The following is an 18,060-nucleotide window of genomic DNA, read 5'->3' on the forward strand; positions in this document are numbered from 1 at the left end:
CAAATTAAGGAGTGCAAAAAGGTGAACAAAGAAGTGAGGTAGTGTTCATGGATTCATTGTTCATTGAGAAATTTGCTGGCATAGGGGAGGAAGCTGTTCCTGAATCACTGAGTGTGTTTCTTCAGGCTTCGGTACCTCCTCCCTGATGGTAGCAATGAGAACCATGCAGGGACCTGAGCTGAAATGTTGACCATCCCACAGGCGTTTTGACCCACTGTGTTCTTCCAGCAGAGAGGAGTGCATCTGGATGAACAAGCAGTTATGATCAAACAGCTTGAGATTTTATTTTAGGTGTCCGAGGTTGATTCTATTTTTTTTTTGAGTTACTATGTGAAATTCTTGGTTAATACTTCAAAACCACAAAATTTATAACATAAATGAAAAATGTGTTAACAGACCTGTGTGTTGTGCATTGTTAATGTATATTGATTCTGTGGAACATAGAGCAGAGTACACACCCTTATGCCAACCTATACAAACTTGCTCCATGATCAATCTAATCCTTCACTCTTACACTCTCTCCACTCTATCTATGCCCCTCTTCATTTTGTACATCTGAAGTTTCCTCCATAGAGAAAAGCCCTAGCTCGCTCAACCTGACATTAGACATGCTCTCTAATCCAGGCAGATCCTGGTAAATCTCCTCTACACCTTCTCTAAATGTTCCATATCCTTCCTAAAATGAGATGGCCAGAACTGAACACAGTACTCCAAATGTAGGCTAACCAGAGTTTTATAGAGCTGCAACATTACCTCGGTGCTCTTGAACTCAATTCCCAGACCAATGAAAGCCAACACACTATATGCCTTCTTAATCACCCTATCAACTCGAGAGGTAACTTTGAGGGATCTATGGCCATGGATCCCTATGTTCCTCCACTTTGCCAAGAATCCTACCACTAACCCTGAACACAAGAGGTTCTACATATGCTGAAACTGTTCAGTAGCGCGTGCGTGCACATGCACTCACACCCCCCCCCCCCCCCCCCCCAAGAGGAACTCAGCATCTATGGAGAGGAATAAATAGTCGCTGCTTTGTGCTGAGACTCTCTTATCAGGGCTTTTGTATTCTGCTTTAGGCTTAATCTTCCAAGGTGTATCATTTTCCGGTGGAATTCCATTTACCACTTCTACATCCCATCTGTATCTTGTTGTAAGCTGTAACAACCCTCCATGCTACCCACAGCACCAACAGCCTTTGTGTCATCTGCACAAGGATTGCTATTTCCGATCAATGTTATATCCTGTATAACTGAAGGTCTAGAATTTGACTCTTCACATTGTAGAAATGAACTTTGTGAAACGATCTAATTCTTCTCCATAAACACAAATAAGCACTTTTAATCCTACTCATATAGCACTTACCAAATTAAAAACTATCCAGTGTATATTAGGTTGCTGAAATACAAAAAGTTAGTGTTTTGCAATGTTTTTATATGCAGAACCACAGTTGACGACATTGAACTTCCTTCATGCCCTTGAGGGATTTGTACCTACATCTCTAAGAAATGCTAACCTTCACAAACCCAAAGATTTGGGCTGGGACCAAGTTGGAGGTCTTCACAAAGTCAAGGAAATCCTCCTGGATACTATTCAGTTACCCGTTAAGGTATATGTCCAGTAATATTGATATCCAATCTTGAGACCTTAGGAGATTACATTTGGATTTTCATCTCGGAATCATTACCACAGGAAGATAGACTCCTATTTGTTTCTGTGTAGTTGGAAAGTGCCCATGAACGGGAAAAATTGTAAATGCCTTGATGAAGTTCATAGTATTGTCAGAAATCGTTAATGCTTAATTTTATTTGAAGCGCTTGTCAATTAATGTTGCTTTCTTGACCTTAAGAAAAACAATTCCACACCAGATGGAACCGCTGATCAGTGTCTGAGAGAAATAAAAGGGGAGACAGATGTCAAGCATCAAGTTTATTCACTACATAAGGTTAAATATATTTGGAATTTGCTGTGGTGGGTTGGTCAGGATGCGGCATGCAACAAAAAACAACATTCAACAGTTACAAAGAATAATAAAAAATGTATAACAAAGTTAGAAGTTAAAGTATGGCTATGGAATGAAATGTGCATAAATATGTAAATCCCAGCATGTATTAACAATGTAAACAATATTATAAAAAGTGATTTTAAAGTGTTTACAGTGCAATATAGTGACGGGGTAATAGAGGGGATGGCGGCTAACTAGAATGGTTGAACAGATTAACTGCCTGGGGGAAGCTTTTGCTTTAAGAGTCCTATAGCACTTCCCAGAAAAGAGCTTTTATATGAGTGGAAATTCCAAATGCCAAAGAGCCAACAGCTCTTGACGATGAACAGAGGTTTCTGCTGTAGACTGGTTGAATGGAACACTGATCATTGAGGTTGCTGGGTCACTGAGCTAAGGGAAAGGCAAGGTTTGACTAAAACAGTATTTTGATACATTGTTAGACCTTATCATAGAACACTACACACAGAAACAGGCCCTTTGGCCCATCTAGGCCATGCCGAGCTTTTATTCTGCCTAGTTCCGTCAACTTGCATCCAGGCCATAGCCCTCCATACCCCTCCATCCATGCATTAATCCAAATTTCTCTTAAATGTTGAAATCAAATCCATATCTGCCACATCTGCTGGCAGCTTATTCCACATTCTCACCACCCTCTGAATAAAGAGGTTCCCCCTCATGTTCTCCTTAAACATTTCACCCTTCACCCATGACCTCTAGTTGTCTCACCCAGTCCCAGTGCAAAAAATCTGCTTGCATTTACCCTATCTATACACCGCATAATTTTGAATACCTCTATCAAATCTCCCCTTATTTTCCTACATTCTAGGGAATAAAGTCCTAACCTATTTGATTTTTCCCTGTAACTCATGTCCTCAGGTCCTGGCAGCATTCTTGTAAATTTTCCTGAACTCATTCAATCTTACTGATATCTTTCCTGTAGGTAGGAGATCAGAACTGCATCAATATCTTAAACAACGTAACTGGGATCTGGCCCTCACCCGGAGAAACAAATGAGAGACCAAGATAGAATGAACATGGAGAGGATGTTTCTGATAGTGGGGTAGACTAGGACTAGAGGGCACAGCCTCAGAATAGAGGGACATCTAGAAACATAGAAAATAGGTGCAGGAGTAGACCATTTGGTCCTTCGAGCCTGCAGCGCCATTCAGTATGATCATGGCTGATCATCCAACTCAGAACCCAGTACCTGCTTTCTCTCCATACCCCCCGATCCCTTTAGCCACAAGGGCCATATCTAACTTCCTCAACTGTTTCCTCTGGCAGAGAATTCTGCAGATTCACCACTCTCTGTGTGAAGAAGTTTTTCCTCATCTCGGTCCTAAAAGGCTTCCCCTTTATCCTTAAACTGTGACCCCTCATTCTGGACTTCCCCAACATCAGAAACAATCTTCCTGCATCTAGCCTGTCCAATCCCTTTAGAATTTTATACGTTTCAATAAGATCCCCCCTCAATCTTCTAAATTCCAGTGAGTGTAAGCCTAGTCGATCCAGTCTTTCTTCATATGAAAGTCCTGCCATCCCAGGAATCAATCTGGTGAACCTTCTTTGTACTCCCTCTATGGCAAGAATATCTTTCCTCAGATTAGGGAACCAAAACTGCACACAATACTCTAGGTGCGGTCTCACCAAGGCCTTGTACGTCTATTTGAAACAGAGATGAGGAGGGATTTCTTTAGCCAGAGGGTGGTGAACCTGTGGAACTCTTTGCCAGAGATGGCTGTGGAGGTCAAGTCACTGGGTATATTTAAAGCAGAGGTTGAGAGGTTCTTGGTTTGTAAGAGTGTCAAAGGTTACAGGGAGGAGTCAGGTGAATAGGGTTGAGAGGGATAATAAATCAGCCATGATGGAATGGCGAAGCAGACTCGTGTCAAATGGCCCAATTCCACTCTTGTGTCTTACGGTGTAAACACAGATAAAATCTGCTGATGGCACTGGTGTATAGTCACAGGTTCTGAGCCAGTGAATTCCATTTAAGTTATAAGGCATAGGAGCAGAAACTATCCCAGAATCTAGTAATTCTTGAAAGATTGTTACTAATGCCTCCACAACCTCTTCATCCACCTCTTTTGGAACCCTGGGTGTAGTCCATCTGGTCCAGGTGACTTAACTACCTGCAAACCTTTCAGCTTCCTAATCAACTTTACTTAAATGTACTTTGAATCGCATTCTCCTCAGTAATAGCAACTACACTCACTTCTATCCCTCACACGCTCAAAGTTCTGGCATACTGCTGGTGTCTTCCACATTGAAGAGGGAACCAAATACTTACTCAGTTCGTCCATTAATTATACCCGCTATTACTATCTTAATTTACTTTGTGAACAACAATTACATCCATGTGCCTCATTTTAACGTGGTGAAAAATGGAATCAAGATCAAACATCAAAAACAATGGTGGTAAGTGATAAACCTGGGTTAGAAAGGTATGCTTTCAGAATCAGTTTTAATATCACCGGCATATGTCGTGAGATTTGTTAAACTTTGCAGTAGCAGTAAAATACATGATAAATATAGAGGAGAAAAAAATGAATTACAGTAAATATGTATATTAAGTAGTTAAGTAAGTAGTTCAAAAACAGAAAATTAAAAAAATGTAGTGAGGTAGTGTTCAATGTCCATTTAGAAATTGGATGGCAGATGGGAAGAAGCTGTTCCTGAATCACTGAGTGTGTGCCTTCAGGCTTCTGTACCTCCTACCTGACTGTAACAATGAGAAGAGGGTATGTACTGGGTGGTTAGGTTCCTTAATGATGGATGCCACCTTTCTGAGGCATTGCTCCTTGAAGATGTTGGATACTACGGAGGCTAGTACCCACAATGGAGCTGAATGATTTTACAACTCTGCCCTTACTTTGATCCTGTGCATTATCTCCTCCCCCCCCCCCCCCCCCCCCAAATACCAGATGGTGATGTGGCCAGTCAGAATACTGTCCATGGTATATCTGTAGAAGTTTTCAAGTGTTTTGGGTGACAAGCCAAATCTCCTCAAACTCCTAATGAATTATAGCCTTCTTTATAGCTGCCTCGATATGTTGGGACCAGGTTTGTGTTCCCCTGTCTTACCCTTTCTGAAGTTCACAGTTAGCTCTTTGGTCTTGCGTTGAGTGCAAGGTTGTTGCAGTGACACTACTCAACTATAGTGGCAAGTTTGTGAACCCTTCGCAATTATCTGGTTTCCTGCATTAATTATTCATAAAATAATAGACAAACACAATCTGCCTACACTAATAACACACAAACAACTGTACTTTTCATGTCTTTATTGAACATTTTTTAATCATTCACAGTTGAGGCTGGCAAAAGTATGTGAACCCTTGAATAACTGGTGGAACCTCCTTTAGCAGCAATAACCTCCACCAAACATTTCCTGGAACCGCTGATCAGACTTGCCCAACACCGAGGAGGAATTTTAGACCATTCCTCCATACAAAACTTCCAGTTCATCAATATTTTTGGGATACCATGCATGAACAGCCCTCTTCAGGTCATGCCACAGCATCTCAATTGGGTTCAGATCTAGACTCTGATTTAGCCATTCCAAAACACGAACTTTCCTCTTAAGCCATTCTGTTGTTGATTTACTCTTGTGTTTTGGATCATTTGTCTTGTTGCATCTTCCAACTTCTATGAAGCTTCTGGTAGTAATGGCCTACAAGTCCTGCCAGAGTTGACGTGCATCCAATGTCACCTCCAACCTAGCATGGAATTGTTTCTGAGCTCTTCGCTCTTGAAATAGCCCTCTGCAAATCATAGCTGGCTTTCTTGTACAGACTTGGGTTGCCAGACTAAAGTGCCATAGACCTAACCCTCTGTAGACTACAAACCTCCTGGTTCATCCACTGCTTTTGATTTGTCTTATGGTGTGTCTTGAAGCAGGTAAAATATAACGATAGGATTTGGAGAAGGAAATCAGAGCTTGAGGCCGAGACAGCTAAGTGCAGCTGGTGAAACGGCAATAAGGGAAGGCAAAGTTGCCCAGGAGGTCACAAGTGGAGGGTTGAAAAAGCAGTAGTGTTTACTGAAAGTGGGAGGTGAAGTGCAGTCAAGAATGCAAATTTGTTTAGCATTGGGTGGAAGAATTGGTTGGATATGAACGTTGGTGACAGCTAAGGTTACAGGGAAAGTTCTATGGAAGATTAACGGTGCAGTCCATGCACATTGAAGCTGAGTTATACACAAGTTGCTTGTTAGTCAAGCTTGCTTCACAAATAAATCTTTTAGTCATGTTCAGTAGATAATTTAATAAACACAAAATCTTTTTCCAAGGAAGCAATAAGTAATTTTAGATCTTTGAACAAGATATCAAATTTATTTTTTAAGATTATGGTGTCTTTGGAATAACTTAACACATTTTTACAGTATCCACAGCTGTTTGCAAGACTACCTATAAGAATGCAATCTGGAATCCTGCTATATGGGGCGCCTGGGACAGGAAAGACGTTAGTAGCCAGTGTTGTCACCAAAGACAGTGGAATGAACTTCATTAGTGTTAAGGTACTATACCACCACAAACACTTTGCTAATAATTTATATCATGGTAGTTACTCCTTTTGCATAAACTTCATTCCCATTGCTCCTGACTCCATTTTGTAAAATGTTGTAAGTACATCAGTTGGGTTGATGCATTTTGCTGTTTTAACAATGTATTTCTGTTGAACTAGGCCTGTCCACAGCACATAGTCCATTATTGACTGTTCAATTAATTTATTTCTTGCATCCATCTCACAACATGAGGGAATAAAAGTCTTTATGTTGCGTCTCTGTTGCTATGTACAAATGATAAGGAACGGAAATGTGGGAGGAAAATGCCCAGACACTAAGATTATGTACATATTGTTTTGTATACATGTATTTACAGTCAGATACAATGTAGTCAGATATGCAATCAGATCAATGTGTATTGATCAATCTGATACCCTGGTGAAAGAAGCTGTCCCAGAGTCTCTTGGTCTTGGCCTTGATGCTACGTTACTGTTTGCCAGAGAGAAGAGGCTGAAACAATTTGTGGTTGGGGTGGCTGGAGTCCTCTGCTTTAACCTCTGTCCCTTCCTTTGCCGATCAACGATCTCACTCTTTCATACTCGGTAACCTCCCATTTCTGTCCCTTCCTTTGCTGGTTGATGATCTCGCTCTTTCATACTCAGTAATCGTTTTCATTTCCGTTCCTTCCTTTGTTGACAATTGCATCATCTGTGTATTCTTCCTTTATTATTATCTCTTAAATCCTCTTCCATCTTCCCAACGACTTCTTCTCCTTCAAAGGTATCCTTTAATCTCACCTCCAGAACTAAACAACTGGGGAGCCTTAGGATTGATTTTTGGGGAGGAAGTCTCTGCTTTCATTGTGGAAGGTTTTCTCCGGAGGAATGGCTCTGTACACAGTTGATGTAGTAAGAGAAAGTCTTGCCAATGTTGGACTTTGGTATTATAGGAAGGACTATTTATCTAGTTGTCCTATTAACTTTGGGGAGTTACAAAACAGTTTACAAGCAGTGAAATGATAACAACTCGTTAGCATTTATTCTGAGAGGACAGGGATTCTGCCCAGACCATCATGGGTAAAGCCCTCCCAACCACTGAGCATAGCTACATGAAATGCTGTCACAGGAAAGCAGTGTCCATCATTAGGGATCCCCACTACCCAGGTCATGCACTCTTCCCACTGCTGCCATCAGGAAGAAGATACAAGAGCATCAGGACTCGCACCACCAGGTTCAAGAATAATTATAACCCCTCAACCATCAGGCTCTTGAACAAAAGGGGATAACCACTCAACTTCATTTGCCCCCATTATTGAAATGTTCCCATGACTAATGGACTCACTTTCAAGGACTCTTCATCTTGTGTTATCATTATATTTGCATTGGCACAGTTTGTTGTCTCATAAATTGAAAGGAAATTAGATGATTTAGTGATATGGGTTGTTTGAAATGTAATCTTTGACCAGGGCTACTTCAAGTTGGAGCACACAATCTGTTGGATCTATGTGAGGGAGGAAACAAGGTGGTTCAGCATCAACAAGGCAGGTTCCTTTAGCTGCTGTGTTCCTTCAATACTGCACCGAAGTGTTAACAAACATCAAAAACACAAAAGGTTTGGATTTGAATCACTGAACCAAGCCTGTCACTGAACCAGATAGGTTTCTACCCAAGTTAATTTTCTCCCCTAGTCTTCTTGCTTTTTCTGAGGCAGTTTCCATTAATAAACCTTCATAACTACCCCAGATCTACCTGTTGAAATTAATAGTCATTAAACATTTGTGATCTGAAAGGCCAGCTAGAGATTTTTATTTCCTTTGAGTCTGACATCATCAAATGTAAATAGCAATGAGTCTCCACATGGAGAGAGGAAAAGACACTTGTGTCACTCTGTCATAGAACTCAGCAGAGCAGAGCTAGCAAATGATCATTCCTCTTAAATAGAATTGCAAGAGTTTGGTGAAAAAGAATATAAATAAATCTCTTGAGTTTATATAATTTCACAGACTTAAAATCCTTTTTCTGCAGGGCCCTGAACTGTTGAGCAAATATATTGGTGCAAGTGAGCAGGCGGTTCGTGACGTTTTCAGGAGGTATGTTGTATCTGTCGATGTCTGTTTTCGGGAGGTGTGTTGTATCTGTCGATGTCTGTTTTCGGGAGGTGTGTTGTATCTGTCGATGTCTGTTTTCGGGAGGTGTGTTGTATCTGTCGATGTCTGTTTTCGGGAGGTGTGTTGTATCTGTCGATGTCTGTTTTCGGGAGGTGTGTTGTATCTGTCGATGTCTGTTTTCGGGAGGTGTGTTGTATCTGTCGATGTCTGTTTTCGGGAGGTGTGTTGTGATGCTTTGAGATGGATGTTAATTCAGTTTAAACTTGGCATTTGTTTTTTTTTAGTGCTTCACTAAAAACAGTGAATGGGTACAGCAAACGTGAGGAAAAATGGATTATTGTAACAGTTAACCTGTGATGATCAGAGGTTTTCCTTTAACAGAGAATTCTCTACATCCACAGAGAGTTTAAATATTTGCTAAGAGTGTCTGCAAACCAGAACAGGGATCTTCTGTTGTGTATATTTGGCAGCAGAGATCAAAACTATATCAAGAAGAGTTGTTCAGTCTGTCAGGAATTGAATATGTAGGAAGTTGGAGATGAATAGAGGAATTTCTGTAACACAGAACAGAGACCTGAACAGCACTGGGATGCACTATAACCCCACAATCCTGTGACAAACTAAATTAACTAGTAATTAAATCTTTAGCTAAATTAATCCCTTCTGCCTACACAATGTCTGTATCAGTACCCCTCGTCTATGCATATTTATTTGTCTATCTAAGAGCCTCTTGAACTTCACTATTGTATCTGCCTCCAGCACCAGCCCAGGCAGCCATCACTCTCTGCGTGGGAGGGGGGAGGGGAAACTTGCCCTCGTATCTCCTTTTAACTTATCCCCTCTCACCTTAAATGCATGACCTCTGATATTAAACATTTCCACCCTTGGAGAAAGATTCTGTGTATCTTCTCTATCAATGCTTGTCATAATCTCATAATCTCAGATCTCCATTCAGCTGCCACTGCTCCAGAGAAAACAACCCCGGTTTGTCCGGTGTCTCCTCGTACCTGTCTAACCCAGACTGCATTCGAGTCACGTCAAGAGTCCATTTTTATTGTCATTTCGACCATAACTACTGGTACAGTACAATAAAAATGAGACAATGTTTTTCAGGACCATGGTGCTACATGAAACAGTACAAAAACTACACTGAACTATGTAAAAACAACACAGATAAAACTACACTAGATCACAGACCTACCCAGGACTGCGTAAAATGCACAAAACAGTGCAGGCATTACAATAAATAATAAACAAGACAATAGGCACAGTAGAGGGCAGTAAGTTGGTGTCAGTCCAGGCTCTGGGTATTGAGGAGTCTGATGGCTTGGGGGAAGAAACTGTTACATAGTCTGGTCGTGAGAGCCTGAATGCTTCAGTGCCTTTTCCTAGATGGCAGGAGGGAGAAGAGATTGTATGAAGGGTGCGTGGGGTCCTTCATAATGCTGTTTCCTTTGCGGATGGAGCGTGTAGTGTAAATGTCTGTAATGGTGGGAAGAGAGACCCTGATGATCTTCTCAGCTGACCTCATTATCCGCTGCAGGGTCTTGCGATCCGAGATGGTGCAATTTCCAAACCAGGCAGTGATGCAGCTGCTCAGGATGCTCTCAATACAACCCCTGTAGAATGTGATGAGGATGGGGGATGGGAGATGGACTTTCCTCAGCCTTTGCAGAAAGTAGAGACACTGCTGGGCTTTCTTTGCTATGGAGCTGGTGTTGAGGGACCAGTTGAGATTCTCTGCCAGGTGAACAGCAAGAAATTTGGTGCTCTTAATGATCTCTACTGAAAAGCCGTCGATGTTCAGTGGAGAGTGGTTGCTCTGTGCCCTCCTGAAGTCAACAACCATCTCTTTTGTTCACATTTAGAGACAGGTTTTTGGCTCTGCACCAGTCCATTAGCCGCTGTACCTGCTCTCTGTATGCTGACTTGTTGTTCTTGCTGATGAAACCACGGTCGTGTCATTGGCAAACGATGATGTGGTTCGAGCTGATGTGTATTGCAGCACAGTCATGGGTCAGCAGAGTGAACAGCAGTGGACTGAGCACACAGCCCTGGGGGGGCCCCCGTGCTCAGTGTGATGGTGTTGGAGATGCTGCCTCCGATCTGGCCTGACTGAGGTCTCCCAGTCAGGAAGTCTAGGATCCAGTTGCAGAGGGAGGTGTTCAGGCCCAGTAGGCTCAGCTTTCCAATCAGTTTCTGAGGGATGATTCTGTTGAATGCTGAGCTGAAGTCTATGAACAGCATTTGAACGTATGTCTTTTTTGTCCAGGTGGAGGGTGATGGCAATGGCGTCGTTTGTTGAATGGTTGGGACAGTACGCAAACAGCAGGGGGTCCAGTGAAGGGGGCAGCAGGGTCTTGATGTGCCTCATGATGAGCCTCTCGAAACTCTTCATGATGATGGTTGTGAGTGCAATGGGATGATAGTATTTGAGGCAGGACACTGAAGACTTCTTTGGCAAGGGGACGATGGTGGCAGCCTTGAAGCATGTTGGAACGATGGCACTGCTCAGGGAACACCCGCTGCTCTACTATGATGAAAGTAGAGCAGTGAATGTGATGTATATGGATTTTAGCAAGGCATTTAGACCATAAGACGTAGGAGCAGATTTAAGTCATTCAGCCCATCGGGGCTGCACCGCCATTCCATCATGACTGATCCCCGATTACACGCAACTCCATACACCTGTGCCTTCTCGTCATATTCTTTGATGTCCTGACTGATCAGGAAGCGATCAATTTCCGTCTTAAATATATCCACGGTCTTGGCCTCCACTGGGGTCTGTGGCAGAGCATTCCACAGATTCACTACTCTCTGGCTAAAAAAAAGTTTCTCCTTACCTCTGATCTAAAAGGTTTCCCCTCAGTTTTGAGGCTGTGTTCTCTAGTTCTGGATACCCCCACCATAGGAAACATTCTCTCCCCATCCACCCTATCTAGTCCTTTCAACATTCAGTAGGTTTCAGTGAGATCCCCACGCATTCTACTAAATTCCAGTGAATACAGGCCTAAAGCTGCCAAATGCTCCTCATCTGTTAACCCCTTCATTCTCAGGATCACCTTTGTGAATCTCCTCTGGACTCTCTCCAATGACAACACATCCCTTGTGAGATATGGGGCCCAAAATTGTTGACAATACTCAAAGTGCAGCCTGACTAGTTTCAGCACTACCTCCTTGCTTTTATATTCTATTCCCCTTGAAATAAATGCCAACATTGCATTTGCCTTCCACACCACAGACTCAATATGTAAATTAACCTTCTGGGAGTCTTGGATGAGGACTCCTATGTCCCTTGGCACCTCTGATGTTTGGACCTTCTCCCCATTTAGATAATAGTCCACACTATTGTTTCTTTTACCAAAATGTATTATCAGACATTTCCCAACACTGTATTTCATCTGCCGCTTTTTTGCCCATTCTTCCAATTTGTCTAAGTCCTGCACTACCTACCCCTCCAGCTATCTTCCTGTCATCCACTAACTTTGCCACAGAGCCATCAATTCCATTGTCTAAATCACTGACAAACAATGTGAAAAGTAGTGGTCCCAATACTGACCCCTGAGGAACATCACTAGTCACAGGCTGCCAACCAGAAAAGGCCCCTTTTATTCCCACTCGCTGCCTCCTGCCTGTCAGCCATTCCTCTGTCCATGCCAATATCTTTCCTGTAATGCCATAGGATTTTATCTTGTTAAGCAGCCTCATGCGTGGCACCTTATCGGATGCCTTCTGAAAATCCAAGTAAATGACATCCACTGGCCCTCCTTTGTCCACTCTGCTTGCTATTTCCTCGAAGACTCTAGCAAATTTGTCAGGCAGGATTTCCCCTTACAGGAACTGTACTGACTTTGACTTATTTTATCATTAATCTCCAAATACCCTGAAGCCTCATCCTTAAAAATAGTCTCCAACACTTTCCAACCACTGAGGTTAGGCTAACTGGCCTATAATTTCCTTCTTTTTACCTTACTCCCTCTTAAAGAGTGGAGTAACATCTGCAATCTTCCTGTCCTCCGGGACCTTGCCGGCATCAAGTGATTGTTTAAAGATCATGACCATGTCGTTTCCTTAGCTTTTATGCAGTCTTTAACTTCCCTTGTCAGCCATGGTTGCCCATCCCTGCCATTTGAGAACTACTTCTGTGGGACATATCTATCCTGCGCCTTGTGAACTATTCCCAGAAACTTCAGCCATCTCTGCTCTGCCGTCATCCCCACCGGTATCCCCCTCCAATCCACCTGGACAAGCTGCTCTGTCATGCCTCTGTAATTCCCATTGCGATACTGATACATGTGACTTATGTTTCTCCCTCAAATTGCAGTACAAATTAATCATATTATGATCACTGCCTCCTTCCTTATTAGGGAGCTTTTACATTAAGCTTGCTAATAAGATCTGGGTTATTACACAACACCCGATTTAAGATAGCCCTTCCCCGAGAAGGCTCATGCACAAGCTGCTCTAAAAAGCCAACTTGTAGCCATTTAACAAATTCCCTCTCTTGCAATCTGACATCAACCTGATTTTTCTAATACCCTTGCATATTGAAATCCCCCATTACAATTATGTTGTTACCCTTATTACATGCCTTTTCCAGCTGCCTTTGCAGTCTCAATCCCACATCTTGGCTACTATTTGGAGGTCTATATATGATTCCCATAGTGGTTTTTTTTAAACCCTTGTAGTTTCTTAACTCCACCCACAAAGATCCAACATTCTTTGACCCTTTGTCACCTCTTTCTAAAGAAGCAATGCCATTCTTACCCACAGAGCCACACCACCCCCTATGCCACCCTGCCTGTCCTTTCGATACAAAGTATGTCCTTTGATGTTTACCTCCTAACTATGGCCATCTTTCAGCCATGACTCAGTGATGTCCACAACGTCATACCGACCAATCTGTAAATGCACCACAAGTTTGTCCACCTTATTCCAAATGCTACACACGTTTAAATACAGTGCCTTTGGTCCTGTGTTCTTCGCCCTTTTGTATTTTGCCTCTGCAATACAATTTAACTCTTTACTCTGCATTTGTACCCAGTCATTGACTTGTCCTTCTTTACATTTATGTTACTAGCAGGTTTACAAGTAAATGATGAACGTATCAGCTGTATCATAGTGGTTCCTATCCCCCTGCCATATTAGTTTAAACTGCTCCCAACAGCTCCAGTAAATCTGCCCACAAGAATGTTGGTCCGCCTCGGATTCAAATGCACCCGTCCCTTTTGTACGGGTCACATCTCCTAAAAAATATTGTCACTTGGGTGGAAAAAAAACATGAAAAAACTGTTTAAACACATTATGTCAGCTGGTTACAAAAATGAACAGGCTTCTGCATTTTGATCTGCAGGGCAGAAGCTGCCAAACCTTGCATTCTTTTCTTCGACGAGTTTGATTCAATTGCACCTCGCCGGGGTCACGACAGCACGGGGGTGACTGATAGAGTCGTTAACCAACTGCTTACACAGTTGGATGGGGTTGAAGGCTTACAAGGTATTTGCCATTTTTGGTTTTATTTGACAGAAATGCACAAAATGAATCGGGTATCTTTTATTTTCAGCGGCAACATGGTAGTGTACCAGTTAGCATTATGCTTTACAGCACCAGTGACCTGAGTTCAATTCCTGTCACTGTCTTAAGCATTTGCATGTTCTCCCTGTGTCTGTGTGGGTTTCTTCCTGGTGTTCCAGTTGCCTGCCACCTTCCAAAGGTGTACAGACGGGTTTGTAGGTTAGTCGGTCACATGGCTGTAAGTGAGTGGCACAGGCTCGTCAGGCCAGAAGGGGTTATAACTGGGCTCAATCTCTAAACAAATAATAAAAAATAAAATCTTGAAGACGAGATGAAGATTATGATCTATGGGACAGTCAATGTTAAGGAAGGCTTAGACTTGTACTGAAGAGAAATGTCCCTGCCCTACCACTGTGGCTGTAAAGTAGTGAAATACATGTTGGTGCTGGTGATTGAATCAAATTATTAGTAGCCACCTCTCAGCAGTTCTGTATCCCTGAGTCAGCCCACTCCAGTAACTTGAGCACAGAGGTTAGTTGAAAACGCAAGGGCTAAGGTTATGTTAATGGAAATCCCTCAAACAATCCCAAGGTCTATTTGAAGAAAGGGATTCCTGGACTACTTTTACCCTTCTCTTAGAATTCTCTTGACATTTGCACATTTCCTTTATAGCTGTAAATTTATTGCACATTTTTCTTACAACAGTGAACTAAAACTTGCTTTCAGACATCCTAGAGCTATGAAAATTATTTTATAAGTGCAAGTTCATTTTTGTGAAAAAGGGCTTTCATTTGACTGAATTGGAATTTGTTCAATATGGATAGTGGTGCTAGAAATTTCATGAACACTGTAGAATTTTCTTTATTTCTGCATAAATATGTCCTAAAATGTGATCACACTTTCACGCAAGTCCTAAAACTAGATAAAGAGAAGCTAATTAAATAAACAACACAAAAACATTATACTTGTTCATTTATTTATTGAGAAAAACAATCCAATATTACATGTATTTGTTATAAAAAGTATATGACCTCTGGGGTGATGCCTTCTACAAAAGCTATTTGGAGTCAGGTGTTCTAATCAATGATTGGAGGTGTGGGTTGTAAAGGCACCCTGCACTATCAAAAAGATACACAAAGTCCGATTACTGACAGAACTGCTCTTCTCAAGCAAGATCTGTTTTTGTTCATCATGCCTCAATCAAAATAATTTTAAAGGACCTTAGAAGAATTGTAGAGATGCATAAAGCTGGAAAAGGCTACAAAAGCATTTCTAAAGACCTGACTGTTCATCAGTCTACAGGAAGAGAAATTATTTACAAATGGAGGAAACTCAGTACTGTTGCTACTTTACCTAGGAGTGGGCATCCTGCATAGGTCACACCAAGAGCACAACGTGCAATGCTGAAGGAGCTGAAAGAAAACACAATGATAACAGCAAAAGACCTGTAGAAATCTCTGTTCACGTATCCACTTTAAGAAAACAATGGATAACGATGGTGTTGATGGATGTACACCACGGAGGAAACCAAACAAAAATATTGCTGCACATCTCAAGTTTGTAAGAGACCACCTGGATGTTCTACAATATTTCTGGGACAATGTTCTGTGGACAGATGAGGCAACAGTTGAACTTTTTGGTAGAAATGCACATTGCTATGTTTGGAGGGGAAAAGGCACTTCACACCAACACCAAAACCTCATTCCAACATGTGAAGAATGATTTGGGGCTGCTTTGCTGGACACCTTGCAGTTGTTGAAGGAATAATGTATTCAAAATTGTATCAAAACATTTTACAGGAGAATGTCAGGTCTGTCTGTCACCTGAAGCTTAATAGAAGTTGGATAATGCAACAAGAACAAGATCCAAAAATCAAGACTAAATCAACAATAGAATAATTTAAAAAGAAGAAAATTTGTGTTTTGGAATGGCTGAGTCAAAGTCCTGACCTTAATCCTATATAAATGTTGTGGAAGGACCTGAAGGAAGCAGTGGATGCAAGGAAACTCACCAATATCACAGAGTTGAAGCAGTTTTGTAAGGAGGAATGGCCTACAATTCCTCCAAGCTAATATGCAGGACTGATCAATAGTTACTGGAAATGTTTGGTTGAAGTTATTGCTATGCAAAGGGGTCACACCATTACTGAAAGCAAAGGTTCACATACTTTTTCCAACAAATACATGTAATATTGAATCATTTTCTCAATAAATAATCAAGCAAGTATAATGGTTTTTGTGTTATTTATTTAATTGGGTTCTCTTTATCTAGCTTTAGAACTTGCTTGAGGATCTGATCACATTTTAGGTCATATTTATTCAGAAATAGAGGAAATTCTACAGGATTCACGAACTTTCTAGCACCACTGTATATTGAATATATATCAAGTGAATTTAAATCAACTTCAGAGATCACCACTAGTGAATCAACTACTGGCATGGATTTTCAGTGTCTCACTCTTGAAGTGCTTCTTTTGTTTTGTTGAACAAGCAATGAAATCCTGAAACTGAGAATCGTTGAGTAACGATGTGTGTTTATTGGTTAATATAATTATCTACACTGTTGTCCACAGGGGTTTATGTTCTGGCTGCCACAAGTCGTCCGGAGTTGATTGATCCTGCTTTGTTAAGGCCAGGTCGTCTCGATAAATCAGTGTACTGCCCACCTCCTGATCAGGTAAGGAAACAGTTTCAGGACTATCGTTGGGAAAAGATTACAGAACCCATTTGAAGTTTAAAGAATTGTCTCAATGAAAAATATGTTACTTGCAAAGTAATGTTTAGTTTCAATGTTTGTGAATGCTTGGAAGTTGCGTTTGTTATATGCATATGTCAATTTTAGCTGTTTCCCTGCTAGTGTACACTGCATGGATTCAAAGGTAGACTACACTCAGTGGCCACTTTATTAGGTACATCTGTACGCCTGCTCATTAATGTAAATATCTAATCAGCCAAACATGTGGCAGCAACTCTACACATAAAAGTGTGCAGACATAGTCAAGAGCACAGGAGCACCACAGGGTTGTGTGCTTAGTCCCCTGTTCTACTTGCTTTACACCTACAACTGTGTGGCTAAGTACAGCTCCAACACCATTTACACATTGCTGATGATACCCCTGTTGAGGGCTGTATCAAAGGGGGTGATCAAAGCTCCAAGTACCTGTCCAGGAGTCTCTTATCTGCCTCCATCACTGTCGCCAGCAGCCCAGTCCACGCACTCACCACTCTGCGTTTTAAAAAAATACTTGCCCTTGACAACTCCTCTGTACCTATCTCCAAGCACCTTAAAACTGTGCTCTCTCATGTTAGCCATTGCAGCCCTGGGAAAAAGCCTCTGACTATCCTCATGACCAATGCCTCTCATCATCTTATAAACCTCTGTCAGGCCACCTCTCATCCTCCGTTGCTCCAAGGAGAAAAGGCGAAGTTCAGTCAGCCTACCGAACTACCATCCGTGCTTCTTTCCTGTGTCCACAGAATCGCCTGTCTGACCCCCTGACTGTAGAGTCCCCTATCACTTTGCCATCCTTTCCCTACCCTTCTGAGCCATGGTGTCAGACTCTGTGCCAGAGGCCTGGCTAATGTTGCTTCCCCCAGGTAGGTCGTCTCCCCAACAGTACTCAAACAGGAGTACTTATTGTTAAGGGGGACAGCCATTGGCGTACTCTCTAGTATCTGACTCTTGCCCTTCCCTCTCCTGACTGTTACCCACTTATCTGTGTCCTGAGGCCCTGGTGTGACTGCTTGTCATATAGCTCTTCTCTATATACATCCCACATCCGATACCCAGGACAGAACACTGGCCTCACAGGCATACTTCCTATTCCTATTCTTAACAAGTAGCTTACCTCGCCTTGACCCGTTGAGCCAAAGCCCTCCTACTGGATCTGGATCTAATACAAAATTTTAAAAACTCTTAAGATAAAGAACAC

At 41.9% G+C, this 18,060-nt stretch overlaps 1 protein-coding gene across 2 annotated transcripts in view; it reads left to right on the top strand.

The window, feature by feature from the left end:
- The window catches only part of pex1 (peroxisomal biogenesis factor 1), a 104,499-nt gene that overhangs the window by 65,378 nt on the left and 21,061 nt on the right, over window positions 1-18,060 (top strand). For both annotated transcript variants that reach the window (XM_073024584.1, XM_073024583.1), the window contains exons 15-19: window positions 1,443-1,609; window positions 6,386-6,520; window positions 8,533-8,597; window positions 13,969-14,111; window positions 16,702-16,805. In XM_073024584.1, coding sequence (XP_072880685.1) covers window positions 1,443-1,609; window positions 6,386-6,520; window positions 8,533-8,597; window positions 13,969-14,111; window positions 16,702-16,805 — 614 coding nt within the window. The remainder of the gene's footprint in view (window positions 1-1,442; window positions 1,610-6,385; window positions 6,521-8,532; window positions 8,598-13,968; window positions 14,112-16,701; window positions 16,806-18,060) is intronic.

Source organism: Hemitrygon akajei, chromosome 20 (assembly GCF_048418815.1).
Source record: "Hemitrygon akajei chromosome 20, sHemAka1.3, whole genome shotgun sequence".
In the NCBI taxonomy this organism is placed as follows: Eukaryota; Metazoa; Chordata; class Chondrichthyes; order Myliobatiformes; family Dasyatidae; genus Hemitrygon; species Hemitrygon akajei.